Source organism: Salmo trutta, chromosome 34 (assembly GCF_901001165.1).
Source record: "Salmo trutta chromosome 34, fSalTru1.1, whole genome shotgun sequence".
NCBI lineage: Eukaryota > Metazoa > Chordata > Actinopteri > Salmoniformes > Salmonidae > Salmo > Salmo trutta.
Window position 1 is genome coordinate 26,448,259 of NC_042990.1, and position 15,371 is coordinate 26,463,629.

At 44.2% G+C, this 15,371-nt stretch overlaps 1 protein-coding gene across 1 annotated transcript in view; it reads left to right on the forward strand.

Annotated features, from left to right (window-relative positions):
- Positions 1-15,371, forward strand: part of LOC115173926 (protein tyrosine phosphatase type IVA 2) — a 40,577-nt gene that overhangs the window by 18,561 nt on the left and 6,645 nt on the right. Inside the window, exons 2-5 of the mRNA XM_029732442.1 lie at positions 10,115-10,429; positions 10,731-10,839; positions 11,107-11,199; positions 12,763-12,893. Coding sequence (XP_029588302.1) covers positions 10,425-10,429; positions 10,731-10,839; positions 11,107-11,199; positions 12,763-12,893 — 338 coding nt within the window. The 5' untranslated portion in view covers positions 10,115-10,424. The remainder of the gene's footprint in view (positions 1-10,114; positions 10,430-10,730; positions 10,840-11,106; positions 11,200-12,762; positions 12,894-15,371) is intronic.

Sequence of the window (15,371 nt, forward strand, 5' to 3'; positions counted from 1 at the left end):
GACTAACCATGCCAGGGCTCCCTTCTCCAGACAGCCAGGCACTCCCCTAGTCCCCTGGCCCAGCTCCCACACTGCCCTCCAGCTGGCCAGAGCCAGCCCAAGAGAATGATACAGAGCCACAGACACTCCTTCAGTCCCCAGGACTGAGCCTTATGCAGTTCTGATACCTGGCCCAATGTGGGATGAGGAGTCACCGATGTGGTGTAGTAGTGTTGGTTGGTGTTCAGTAGAATGTCAACAAATGGCTTGTGCTATTTCACTATCTAAATGCTTGGCCTTTTCTGTTGTTTCTGGAAGATGTTCTCTATTTGTGGACCAACCTAGTTAACCGTGCGAGATCTTCAATGTTTACTTGTCATTGTGACCTAAGCCCATGTTCTCGCAGATTCCTCTAGGCTAAAGTCTTAGCACAGCCACCCTACAAAAAAATATATACTTATATAGGCCTATCTGTGACAAAAAAACCCTGATGCCAAAACGCATGTGAACTGGTGGTCCCTGCATGTGTGTGTCCCAAATTGTACCTTATTCCCTTCATGGTGCGCTACTTTGACCAAGCCATATGGCTTGGTCAAAAATAGTGCACTATGTAGGGAATAGGGTGCCATATGGGATATAGTCTGATTCCATGCCAGTGGCTCAGCTGGATTTGTAGCAGAGATCTGGGGGATCTGAGGAAGGGGATTAGGGCAGTGCGTTATATATATATATATATATATATTTATTTATTTATTTATTTATTTATTCAAAACCCCTGCTAATCCCACATTTTTCACCCTGTTCAGGGATGTCGGAGAGAGGGAGGGGTTGACGACATTTCAGGTGGTTTAGCTTTTACTTCTCATGAATGTTAAGGCTATAGCCTAGCGTCTATTAGCTTGAAATCCTAGAGAATTTATTCATTTTACATAGAGAATACATAAGAGACATTGTCAGTTGATTAATGTCCCATTGTCGCAGGTCTTTCCTGTCTCTAAGCTGTGCAGGCAATCTCTCTCATTGGCACACGTCCAGTCCCACAGCTGATCGTTTCTTGTTAATGGGACCGGTCTGTCAAACACGCAATTCACCCACTGCTTCGCCCCTGACTAACATGCAAATAAAGATCAGTCCCAATATTTCACCAGTCAGTCACTTTTTGTAATTAGGTGCTTTTTTCCCTACACTGTCTGGCACGCGCACACACACGGCTTCTTTGCTGTCAAATCCAACCTAGTTGTTTTCCTGAGCCAAGCTTTACAACAGAGTACAGACAAATCTGTTAATGCTTTGAGAATGGCACTGTCATGTAATGTAGTTAGTCAGTGGGCCGGGTCTCCCTGGCTGCACTCCTGTCCTAGCTATCATCTGTTTGGCTTCTTTTGTTCTCTGAAACTGGGGCTCATTATCATGCTCTTTACACCACTACCCTCCCACTCTTTTCTCTCCCTCTCCTCCCTCCCCCTTTCTCTGTTCCCCTTGCCACCTCTCCCTTTCCTCTCTGTCACGGTGTGGGACATCCGGTGCCAGTGGGTCTACTCTCCCTTTCAGCTCTCGCGCTCCCCACCAGGGGAACACGTGACGGGCCAGGCTGGCGAGCAGGGCACCAAGAGGGGACTCTCGCTCGCAATTTGGGACATAGCCAGGGCCTTTGAGTCTCAGCTAGTAGGCCCCAGTACTGCAAGGCTACTCACTCAATAACCTTTCTCCCAGTTTAGCTCCTGTAAACAAGGGGGGTTAATGTGAAGCCTAGCTGTCATTTCTCACTACTAATGATGGGAAAAAAATTGATACAGTAACATTATTTTTTGATGATATTGTATCGATATTTGACTCAAGTATCGATTTCTGAAACATCCGTTTTTTTTCTTTTCTATCTACTAGCTACACTATATACTATCTATATAAAAGTATGTGGACAACTATACGTTGGTGGATTCTGCGATTTCAGCCACACCCATTGTTGACAGGTGTATAAAATCAAGCATGCATGCAATCTCCATAGACAAACGTTGGCGGTAGAATGGCCTTAATGAAGAGCTCAGTAACTTTCAACGTGGCACCGTCATAGGATGCCACCTTTCCAGCAAGTCAGTTCATCAAATGTCTACCCTGCTAGAGCTGCCCCGGGCAACTGTAAATGCTGTTATTGTGAAGTGGAAGCGTCTAGGAGCTACAATGCTCAGCCGCAAAGTGGTAGGCCACACAAGCTCACAGAACGGGACCGCTGAAGCGCGTAAAGATCCTTGGTTGCAACACTCACTACCGAGTTACAAACTGCCTCTGGAAGCAACATCAGCACAATCACTGTTCATCGGGAGCTTCATGAAATGGGTTACCATGGCCGGAGTGGGATAAAGCTTTTTTCTATTGTACTCTGGAGCAATGGAAACATGTTCTCTGGAGTGATGAATCACGCTTCACCATCTGGCAGTCCGACGGATGAATCTGGGTTTGGCAGATGCCAGGAGAACGCTACCTGCCCCAATGCATAGTGCCAACTAAAGTTTGGTGGAGGAGGAATAGCGGTCTAGGGCTGTGGGGGACACAATTTCGTCAGCCGGTGATTGTCACGCAAATAACTGTCGGTCTCGCTGTAATTTACCGTTAATTAACAAAGGCATTTAGCAACTCCTGGCTTCCACACACAGGCTACAAGCCACTGATGCAGACATTTACATTTGAGTCATTTAGCAGATGCTCTTATCCAGAGCGACTTACAGTAGTGAATGCATACATTTTCATTTCATACTTTTTTTTTTCTTTTTTTTTTTTCGTACAGACCTTTGGAACATCTAAAAAGTTTAATAAATCCATGTAATATAGGTTACACCTTCACAATAAAGCCATTATTTTAGATGGTTCTAAAGAAGCATGATATAAAAAAAATGTATTTTTCAGAAGAACAAAAAAGCATACTCTGAGTTGTCCTTGTTAGGTCCAGATATGACTATGGCTGTGGGCTACACTAGTTAATTTAGCAGACAAGATTTGTTTAGATTTCCATGGCATTATTTTATAGTAATGAAGAATATACAATTGAACAAAGCTGAATAAAATATAAATATTTTCCCAACAATTTGAACGAGTACATATGGCTATTCTCTGAACAAAGAAATAGGTACTCTTATATGCTTAATTTAGTTATTAATGTAACTTTAGTTTTTCTATAAATGTTGGGCTATATGTTTTTTGATTTTAAAACATTGTAAGTCTGCATGATGAGACTCTTAATGGTTTGTAAAAAGTCACTTGAAAGGCATGAGCTGTGCTTAGTTGTTTTGCGCAGGCTGTGCACACTTCATTGTCTCATTTCATAATTTGACAAGCAATTGATGATGCCTCAGTTTTCACAGCGGCATCCCCTTTGGCTGTATGCACCCAATTTTTTTAATTTTTTTTAAAAAATAATAATCCAAAATCCATTTCTTCACATTATAAATGCAGCAATGCGCACATGGCTGTAGGCTAAAATCGCTAATGTTCCATTAGCGGGAAAACACCAGTATCAAAAGTGACCGCAAATGCGATTATGCATATAATGCTTTTATTATAAAGGTACATTTTTATGATTAAAAATGTTCTTCCCCAAATTTCAACTCACGCGCTGCTTATGTATGCCAGTTATGCTCTACACCCCTTGTAATGTGCATTATTGGGCTTAATTTGTTCAAAACATATAGGCCTATAGGGTAGGCTACATGAGGTGTGCGAGTCGTAAAAAAAAAAGTATTTCTCATCCTGGGCATCATTCACAAGTGATAATATATAATTCACAAGTGATAGGCTAATATTATTACCCATTAGACTATTCTTGATTTAATCTTGTCTTTACATATACTAAATAATGTGTGAAATTTGTTTTTTAATTTAGAATGGACCATTATCATGCACCTGTCTTGAAATCTATCCACTTAAATAGCGAATGGAGGATGCTTTTCCTGTGGTGCATTCCAGCCAGGTAGCTATATTCCTGTTGTAAAGATAAACAATGTGCTGAATATTAGGGTAGTTGAGAAATAAATATAGTAGGCCTAGCCTATAGAGAGCTGATGGGATCCTCTGTTTAGTAGAGGCCATCACTATGTTTTCTCAAACAATTACATAGCCTATAGAAATGTTGCGCAACATGAGCTCATGGGCTCTCATGAAGTGTTTGATTAGATTTTCAAAAACATTTGCATTGATGTCAGATTGATTAGAGGGACAATAGAGTGCTGAGTACCAGGCAGTTAGCAAGTTTGGTAGGCTACTAATGACCATCAGCAGCATCAGAGCTTGGAGAAGCCTAATTACCGTGACTAAACGGTCACGTGGAATTTGACTGCCTTCATGACTCGTGACCGCCAGTAACACGGTCACTGCAACAGCCCTATGTTTTTCATGGTTCGGTCTAGGCCCCTTAGTTCCAGTGAAGGGAAATCTTAACGCTACAGCATGCAATGACATTCTAGATGATTTTGTGCTTCCAACTTTGTGGCAACAGTTTTGGGAAGTCCCTTTTTCAGCATGACAATGCCCCCATGCACAAAGCAAGGTCCATACAGAAATCTTTTCTCGATCGGTATGGAATAACTTGACTGGCCTGCACAGAGCCCTGACCTTAACTCCATCAAACACCTTTGAATTGGTACCCTCGACTACAAGCCAGGCCTAATCGCCCAACATCAGTGCCCGACCTCACTAATGCTCTTGTGGCTGAATGGAAACAAGTCCCTGCAGCAATGTTCCAACATCTAGTGGAAAGCCTTCCCAGAAGAGTGGAGGCTGTTAGCAGCAAAGAAGGGACGAACTCCATATTAATGCCCATGATTTTGGAATGAGTTGTTCGACGAGCAGGTGTCCACACGTGTGTGTGTGTGTGTGTGTGTGTGTGTGTGTGCACAGACACTGTAGGTAGCGCTAGCTTGTTTGTCGGCTGAACCTGGCACCAAAACTCCAATAATTTTTAATCCTACAGCTTGTTCTCAATCTTTTTAAATAGTTAGCCAACATGATTTCAGCACGTATTTCCATGATTGCTCTAACTTGTTTTCTTGTCCCTCTGTAGTAGACAGACACAAAGTGAGCAATATGTTTGGAACATCAAATTGCAATTACATAAACAGAGTGTACAAAACATTAGGACCACCTTCCTAGTATTGCATTGCACCCCCTTTTGCCTTCAGAACAGCCTCAATTCGTCAGGGCATGGACTCTACATGGTGTCAAGCGTTCCACAGGGATGCTGGCCCATGTTGACTCCAATGCGTCCCACAGTTGTCAAGTTGGCTGGATGTCCTTTGAGCGGTGGACCATTCACACGGAGAACTGTTGAGCGTGAATAACCCAGCAGTGTTGCAGTTCTAGACACACAAACCTAGTACCATTCCCTGTTCAAAAGCACTTAAATGTTTTGCCTTGCCCATTCACACTCAATAAGGGATCATGGCTTTCAGCTGGATTCACCTTGTCATTCTCTCATGTAAAGAGCAGGTGTTCCTGAATTGTGAGAATTGCAATACATATGGTATTGTCACCTAAGTATCTTGATTATATCGTATCGTGTTGTCTCTGGGAATTCCCAGCCCAACAGAATACGTGTGGGTAGTTCAGTGTGTGTGACTTTTGTAGATGTTTCTCCCAGGTTCATGTAGTAGGCTAATCCTATCTCAGTATCAGGTGAAGGAAAATACTTGATGTAGCTAGTTGAACTATTTCTTAGTTCTGAGTGGACACAGTGTTTACCCAACAACATTCAGTCCAGCTGGAAAAGAAAGGGACATGTTGGTACTCACAGCAACGGGGCTTTAGTGTATGTGTGACAGCAGGAGAACTTCAGGATAATAATTAGCTTGTGCTGTTTTATGTTCTTCGTTAGCACTTGTTCAACAGCAGAGTTGTGTGGAGCAGCTGTGAGGCGATGCCGAATAATGATGACTTAAGTGGCCTAATTATGAAAGTTGTAGGCTAGACAAAAAATACTAAAGCTTTCCTAACCCAGTTGACCTGAATCTAGGCCTAAATAGGCCCCTTGTTGGCATTTTGTTTTGCATGTAGGCCTAGCTGTGTGTTTCTTTTGTGTTTTTAGGTTGGCTAGTTCACTTTTCTGGTTGAAATGAGTAGGAGTTTGACCAATATGGAGTTGTAGTATAATTGTCTAGGCCTACATCTTTGTCAGCTACTCATGATTAGGCTACACAATTAGGCCTGGAAGCTATCACTTTCACTGTCTCTCAGACGCAGTGTTCATAAAGATACTTCCTGTGTGGTAACAAACACATCGTCTTTCCAGACTGATTTGGTGTGTTTGCTTTCTTCTCTCCATCTGTGCTGACAGCTGGGCGCAATTGCAGAAGTTGTTGTTTGCAAATATGGCTGAGTGATTTGCATGAGTTCCCGGCAGCGTTGTGAAAGCAGGGCTGGTCTGGCTTTACCACAATGTGCCTGTTCCTCTAGCTAGTGCCACTCACTCAGAGACCGGCTTTAACTGGGGTGCGTCTCAATAGTCTGACGATTGGCCTTGTCGCCTTTCCTCCATATTCACTGATATTAACTTGGGACTATTGAGACATGGCTAGGTGACTCTTATTAGGGAGAGAGGACCTTGACATATGTCAGTGTATGCTGCCTGAATGGAAATTGATGCTAATACCACTTAGCTATGAAGGATTCTACTTAGTTGCTGAGTGTAGTCCAACTGCTGCATACTCCTGTTTGGAGGCACTGCAAGCTGTGGGACTTGTTTTGAAGGCTGTGTTATGAGACTATATGTAGTACAATTTGATAAGCTCAAGATTGTGGTTCATCACATCTATAAACATCTATTAAGTGTGATATTGTGTGAGCATTGTATTCCTGTTTCCTGACATTATAGTAGTCTGATCTTTCTACTTCTCATTGGGAGGGTCTCTGTCTTCACTGGTCTGTCACTCTCCACACACATTGTCGTATTTGGTCGCTCTCGCTCTCTCTCTTGCTCTGTCTGGAGAGACGGTCGCTCTGACTGTGTCCCAAATGGCTCCCTATATAGTACACTACTTGGTCCTGGTCAAAAGTGGTGCCCTTAATGGTATAAGGGGGCTATTTGGGATGCAGGTGTCATCTATCTCCTCTGATCCTTCCTCTGTTGTTGACAGATCACTGAGTGGCTCCTGTTAAAAACCTCCCGTATGATATCCATCCTTTACTGAATAATTAGGAGCCGATGACCAACTGCTCTGAAGTATCTTTTTTCATTACCTCTTCTTCCTAGACCTGACACCGTTTGCCTGGTCCTGATCCATTTCCCTTTTAGATCATCATGAATGTTTTTTGGGACGGGTAGCACTTGATCCGTAGATCAAGTTTGTTTGTCTGTGGCGGTGCCGTACTGCAGGTGTGTGTGTGTGTGTGTGTGTGTGTGTGTGTGTGTGTGTGTGTGTGTGTGTGTGTGTGTGTATATTAGAACTGGAAATTGCCAGGGACCTCGCGATACTTGGGTGCCGATACGTATTGCGGAAAAAGGAGAAAAGTTTTGGTACAGCCAACTAGCACAAAAATTGTCAGCTGATACGATATATCGTCAATAATATCCTCAATTTTATTTTTTCATCACTAGTGTTTTTAGTGCTGGTAATTGGCTTCCTATTTTGCAACAAAGCATCTTTCACTCATACTGCCAAACATACCCTCGTAAAACTGACCATCCTACAGATCCTCGACTTCGGCGACGTCATTTACAAAATAGCCTCCAATACCCTACTCAATAAATTGGATGCAGTCTATCACAGTGCCATCTGTTTTGTCACCAAAGCCCCATATACTACATTTTACATTTACATTTTAGTCATTTAGCAGACGCTCTTATCCAGAGCGACTTACAGTAGTGAATGCATACATTTCATACAATTTCATACATATCATACATTTTTTTCTGTGCTGGCCCCCCGTGGGAATCGAACCCACAACCCTGGTGTTGCAAACACCATGCTCTACCAACTGAGCTACAGGGAAGGCTAATACTATCCACCACTGCGACCTGTACGCTCTCGTTGGATGGCCCTCGCTTCATACTCGTCGCCAAACCCACTGGCTCCAGGTCATCTACAAGACCCTGCTAGGTAAAGTTCCCCCTTATCTCAGCTCGCTGGTCACCATAGCAGCACCCACCTGTAGCACGCGCTCCAGCAGGTATATCTCTCTGGTCACCCCCAAAGCCAATTCCTCCTTCGGCCGCCTCTCCTTCCAGTTCTCTGCTGCCAATGACTGGAATGAATACAAAAATCTCAAACTGGAAACACTTATCTCCCTCACTAGCTTTAAGCACCAGCTGTCAGAGCAGCTTACAGATCACTGCACCTGTACATAGCCCATCTATAATTTAGCCCAAACAACTCCCTCTTCCCCTACTGTATTTTTTTATTTTGCTCCTTTGCACCCCATTATTTCAACTTTGCACTTTCTTCCACTGCAAATCTACCATTCCAGTGTTTTACTTGCTATATTGTATTTACTTCGCCACCATGGCCTTTTTTTCCTTTACTTCCCTTTTCTCACCTCATTTGCTTACTTTGTATATAGACTTATTTTTCTACTATATTATTGACTATGTTTGTTTTACTCCATGTGTAACTCTGTATGTGTCAAACTGCTTTGCTTTATCTTGGCCAGGTCGCAATTGTAAATGAGAACTTGTTCTCAACTTGCCTACCTGGTTAAATAAAGGTGAAATGAATAAATAAATAAATAAAGGCATCAGGGAGAGAACTTTACCCACTGGAAAACTGGTGGCTCTTTGAAGACGGGCCCTGTTGCTGTCGCCGGCTAAGGCAGGGAAATGGAAGGAAAGAGTGGGAGAGAGGAGGGGTTGGTGATTCTTTGAAAACGGGCCCTCTTGCACTGGGTGAGAGGAGACCAGAGAGAAGGTTAGTTCTAGTCTCCGTAGAGTAGCCCTGGCTGTCATTGGCACAGAGTGAGAGATTGAGTGGGCGAGGCAGGCACCTCGCATTCCCTCTTTCTGCAGAGAGAGTGAGCAAGGGAAAGTGAGTCCAGTGAATAGAGGGTCGGTGTGTCTTTTTAAAGAGTTACCCTGTTCCTGGCACAGAGTGAATGAGTGGGCGAGACGACTGCTCTGTACCGGCGCCACGACAGACTGAGACAGACTTAAATATGAGAAAGAGGATGAGGAGAGAGTCCTATGGGTAAAGGAGGCAAGACACTAGGACAATTGGGGCACCATTCTCCCAAAGAGAAGACAGAGATTTGGAGAGAATGACTGAAGTAAAGAGGAGACCTGAAGAGACTGAGCGTGGGATGAATGGAGAATGACTGGGTGACAGGGAGAGTCTCAGAGGTGAAAGGGGGAGCGTGGGACTGTGAAAGAGTTGGCTCGTGTGAAGCCCTGCCAACCCATAATCCTCACCTTGTGACTGCTGTGTTAGACACTGATGCTGACGTCCAACCTTTTTTTACCTCCCTTTTTCTCTCTTACACTCCACCCCCTCTTCACCTCTCCCCCGCCCTTTGTCCCCTCACCCTCCACCCCTTTTCTCACCTCACTACTGCCTTATCATCTAACCCTCCACCCCCTCTCTTGGCCCTCCACCACTTTCTCTCATGCTCTGCTCTGTTGCTGTCTCTCTCTGTTTCACCTCTCCCTTGGACTCTGTCACGTTGTGTGTGACTAGACAGTGGTAGTTACCAGCCATTTTGTGGTGGCTATGTTCAGACCCTTCAGGTGTTGGCTCAGAATCAGCCGGTTAGAGGCAAGACATTACATGATTTGTGAGAGACTCTCTTTTGAAGCTAAGAGATCATGGGTGTCTTGTCTGTCTTTCATTATCTGTGTGTGTATATATCTTTATGTACAATTTGTTTTTGTATGTTTTTATTTTCCCATGTGAGTGTGGCTGATAAAAAAATGTGGGGGTTTATAACACCTTTAGTACAAGGGTGATAATGGCTAGCTTTTAATAGGTCAAATATTTCATGGGTCATATTTCTTCTGTGAGTTTACTAGTTTCCCCAACAGGTGCTTTTAGATGTCTTTTTACCCTGCCTTGCTCTTCAAGAACTTCACTGATGCCTTGCTAAATGGTGACTGTTTCCTTGTCCATTTGAGTTTACCTAATCACATTTTTCTCTTTTTTTCCCCTCCCCCCTCTTTTCTTGGCAGTGTTTCTGTGTTGATTTGGGCCATACATATATGGCGTATGTGAGTGTCAGTGGAGACTTTTGCCAGGCACAGCACCTCGCCTTCGTGGACAAGTGAATCGTCCGCCCCCCTCGGGACTACGCTACCCAGAAGCCCCCCTGAAGCCAGCACACTGGGAATCCCGGTCTCCTCCAACGATCCCCTGGGATACCGCGTAGTCCTTGGCCAGATCGCCCAGCTCTGTCCCCTGAGCCACCAATAAGAAAACTGCTCAGTTCTCTTCTACTTCCTGCTTTCTCTCCCAGAAGTCAATCACATACCGCTCTCCTGAATGGGGTAAAATCTGAATGTCCGATTGGATGACTCGTGGATAGTCTCCCCAATTTTTGTATTTTTTTTATTTTTACCCAGCCCCTGTGGAGTCTTGTGGATTACATCATCCATATGTTTTGTTACCCCTCTTTTTTTGTGAGACATCCACAGGCGTTACCATCCACATCCCCCTCCTCCCTTCGTCGTGTTTTTATTTATTTTTTGAACCTACAGAATCCTACTAGAAGTCCTTGCTGACATCTGAGCCAAAAGTAGTCATCCTTCTTGTAAGAGATTAAGTATTTTATTGTAATTGTTTTCAAAGCCGTCTCGCCAACATGAACCGCCCTGCTGCAGTGGAGATTGCCTACGAGGGCATGAGGTTCCTCATCACACACAACCCCACCAACGCCACGCTCAACAAGTTTACCGAGGTGAGGCCGCCACCGTGTGTGTGTGTGTGGGCATGTTTGTTGCTTGTGCGTTGTCATGTAGTGTCTGCATGTATAACCTTATCAATTCAATGCTCAAGTTCACTGTGGAGTGTCATACACTTCTGACTGTATGTACGTGCATCAATAACCTCACCAAAGTAGCCTATAACTATCTCCCCTCAGCTCAACCTACAATTAAACATAAATATTTTTAGAGTGTAAGATATCTTTGCTGATAGTCTGTCTGTCTCTCTGTCTCTGTCTCAGGAGCTGAAGAAGTTTGAGGTGAACACGCTGGTGAGAGTGTGTGACGCCACCTACGACAAGGCCCCAGTGGAGAAGGGGGGGATCGAGGTCGTGGTAAGGAAAAATATATACACACACACACACACACACACACACACACACACACACACTAACCTCGTCCCCAGACTTGACTTTCTGGCACATAGAGCCTGGTAAGTGGGACTGTTTGGAACTTTAGGGGTGTGGATTTACTGAGTGACATGCTAATCAATTCAAATTCTGAGCAAATCACACGACTGAGGCGTGGGTCTAAATCGAGGTGACAGTTGTATTAGATGGGACTTAAAACAATGCTTCCCCCGTCTATATAAGGTCCCAGAGTTGACAGTGCAAAAACTAAGCCGTGAGGTTGACGGAATTGTCCGTAAGAGCTCCGAGACAGGATTTGGTGGAGGCACAGATCTGGGGAAGGGTACAAAAAATGTCTGCAGCATTGAAGGTTCCCAAGAACACAGTGGCCTCCATCATTCTTACATGGAAGAAGTTTGGAACAACCAAGACTCTTCCTAGAGCTGGCCGCCCTGTCAAACTGAGCAATCGTGGTAGAAAGGCCTTGGTCACATACTTATTGACTTCAGTCATTGTGCAACATCATTGGTAAGCTCTGGCCATTGTCTTTCTGCTTTCTACTGGTGTGGCTGTTTTAAACATATAATTTTCGGGAAGCCCAATGGCTTTTCTATTCAAGTTCCATTCTGAGGTGATGTGAAACCAGGTAGTCGACAGTGAGAGCCGGCTGGTGGAGGAGATTACAACCACACACCTAGAGAGCAGTAAGAATTTCTACTGAACCGAATGCCTCCTAGTAATTTTAGGGTAGTTGAATTTGCAGTTTTTTTCTTTCATGGAATGTCAAGTTAAACAGGTGGTTTTCCCTCTCTGGAGACCTTCCCTGTTATCTGTCTGTTTTCATTTGTCCTCAACTGTCTGCCTGCCACTGTGTGCTGAGCTAAGAGGTGGAGAAGAGAAGGAATCTCTGGCTCAGATCCACATGAATGAGGCTCCACCCAGGCCTTCTTGCTCTGTCTGTTTCTGTCTTAGAGAGACTGTATTGTCTCTTCTCTAAGCTTAGGCTAGTATTCAGCTCTCACAGGTGATTTATGGAAGGCCAGAGAAACCTTGTGTTTGGGAGAGGAAATATCCTATCCCCTCGTTGATATAGTTTTAATACATTGATCACCACCCCTCATCCTGGAGCATTCCTCTCCCTGTCTTCCTGTTACTCTCCAATGTATTGGAGAGTGGCAGTAATTATGATCACAATCCAGTTTTCATATTGTTTGAGCACCAAGACAGGAATAGCCATGCGTAGGGTTGCGCACGGCTGTGATCTGTGCTGAGCCGTAGCAGAGACACTGGGTCAGCACGAGTATAGAGGCTCAGACGGATATACATGGGTCAGGCTGTCTGCCAGGACACACCACACATACTACTTCAGCATGTCAAGCTTTCCAACTTAGACACACACATGATATAGCCTAATGGACAAAGCTGCTCTAATTCTACAATCAGGCTTTGAATTATCCTGTACTGACCTTCAGCATTGACCACTGGTTAAATTATCCCCTAGCCCCTTGTTTGATCCATTTTAAAATTTTTGTTCCTCTGCCTCCGTAGGACTGGCCCTTTGATGATGGTGCCCCGCCCCCCACCCAGATAGTGGATGACTGGCTGAACCTGCTGAAGACCAAGTTCCGAGACGAGCCTGGCTGCTGCATCGCTGTGCACTGTGTGGCGGGGCTGGGCCGGTGAGGGTGTTAACGTGTGTGTGTGTGTGTGTGTGTGTGTGTGGGGGGGGGGGGGTGGTGGTAAGTGGGCCAGGTGAATGTAAGTGGTGAGATGGATGTGTGTAAGTGGGCTTAATTGTGGCTAGTGAGACCCGTCTATTGATTAGCGATGACGGCTGTTGGAGTATTCAAAGAGATTTGGTGTAATGTGCTTTTTGGCTACTAAAATGTTATCTGGAAGACAATTTTAATTTGCTTTGACTAGTGTTCCATTTGCACATGTGCATTTGCGGGGCACAAAATAAAAAAGAAACCAAGCCCAGTATCACAGTTCTTCTCCCTAAATTCCCTTTCTCCTCTCTCATTCACTTAATTGCGTTGCGACCACTCCCTACACACGGGTGCGCACAACCTCCCGTTAGACCTACAGAAATAAATATCTATAAAAAACATATCTAACTAGTGGGATACACAAGCTACATTCCTCGCCAAATGGCAACAGTTTTACCACAAATTCTAAATGGACTGGTTGATAGACGAAAGAAAATGTCTTTCAACAACGAGCTGCAGTTTTTGAATAATTGTGTCCTGTCTATATTCCACTTTGGCTACTTTGCGAACTGCTTGTGCAATTTTGAATTGGTTAGCCTTTAACATACAGGTTCCACACTGAGAATACACAAAAATATTAGTTTGATAAAGACAGAGTAATTTAAATTACACAAATTTTTTTCTCCCCAATTTAGATCTTTTCTCATCGCTGCAACTTCCCACCTGGTTCGGGAGGTGAAGGTCGAGTCATGCGTCCTCCAAAACATGACCCACCAAACCACGCTTCTTAACACCTACCCGCTTAACCCGGAAGCCCGCCGCACCAGCGCCCGGCCGGCCACAAGGAGTCGCTAGAGCGCGATGAGCCACGTAAAGCTCCCCGGCCAAACCCTCCCCTAACCCGGACGACACTGGGTCAATTGTGCGCCGCCCTATGGGTCTCCCGATCACGCCCGTTTGTGATACAGCCTGGGATTGAACCCGGGTCTGTAGTGACGCCTCTAGCACTGCGATACAGTGCCATAGACCGCTGCGCCACTCGGGAGGCCCAACAGAGTGAATTTTCATCAGAATCATTAAGCCTAGACCTACTCACCAAACAGATGTTGTGGTCAGAATTCATCACCATGTAGTGTTCAATGTGGAATTGTTCATCCATTTTGAAAAGGCAGAATAAATCAAACGTCTGCAATATTGAAAAGGAGACATTTTGTTTACTAACCCTGAAAAAACGATTTCAACTCACCAAATTGAGTCCCATTTCAAGTGAACACTGTTTGAGAATAACTGTTCGAGATGTGCATCACTTTGCAGTGGCAACTTTTTACATTTGGAAAAATATTCTGTTCCATTTTATTCTGTTAGTAAATTTTTTTGGTTTTCTTTTACTATAAAATGGGTGTCTTGACTGATGGGCTCTGGAAATAAGAGCATCTTGTCTGCTGAATTAACAAAGCAAGGCTATGCCATTGCACAGCCATGGGCTTCCACAAGCAAGCGTCACTGCTGAGGTTACTTAGTGCTTAATTTTACAACCACTATGGAACAAACTAGACAAGCTCCATTTGAGACTATCCTATCAACGGGACCTGAAACTAATATCTTATGTTTTCTCAAAGTTGTGGCTGAACAAGGCCACGGACACATCGAGCTGTTTTTTTTGTATTTTCTTTTTTTTTAATGCATTGTGAAGACTGAATGGTTAACAGCTGGTGCGTGTTACCTACTGTTAAGAAAGTTTAAAGGTTCTTCTCGCCTGAACTGGAATACTTCATGATAAACTGCAGACCATACTATTTACCAGTTTTCATCCTATATTTTTTGTAGCTTCATATTTACCGACACGAAGACCGCACGGAGACCGCACTCTACGAGCTGTATTGGGTCAGAAGCAAACAAGAAAATGCACATCCAGAGGCGGCACTCCTATTGGCCGGTGATTTTAATAGCTCATTTTTACCAGCTTGTCACCTGTTCATCTAGAGGCGACATCTCTAGATCACCACACAAACGAATACAAAGCTCTCCCTCACCCAACATTTGCTCCTGAGTCCTGCTTACAAGCAAAAACTGAAACAAGAAGTACCAGTGATGTACTCAATACGGAAGGGGTCCAATGAAGCAGATGGTAAGCTTCAGGGTTTCCCAAACTCGGTTCTGCCCACCCCCTCGGGGTGCACGTTTGGTTTTTGCCCTAGCACTATACAGTTCATTAAAATAACCAGCTCATCATTAAGCTTTAGTTATTTGAATCAGCTTTGTAGTGCTAGAGCAAAAAACAAAACGGGATAGAGTTTGGGAAACCCTTAGATACAGGACTGTTTCACTAGAACAGACTGGAATATGTTCTGGCAATCGTCCGATAACATTGGAGTTTACCACGTCACCGGATTTGTTAATATGTGCATTGATGATGACATCGTCGTCCCCACAGTGTTCGTACGTACA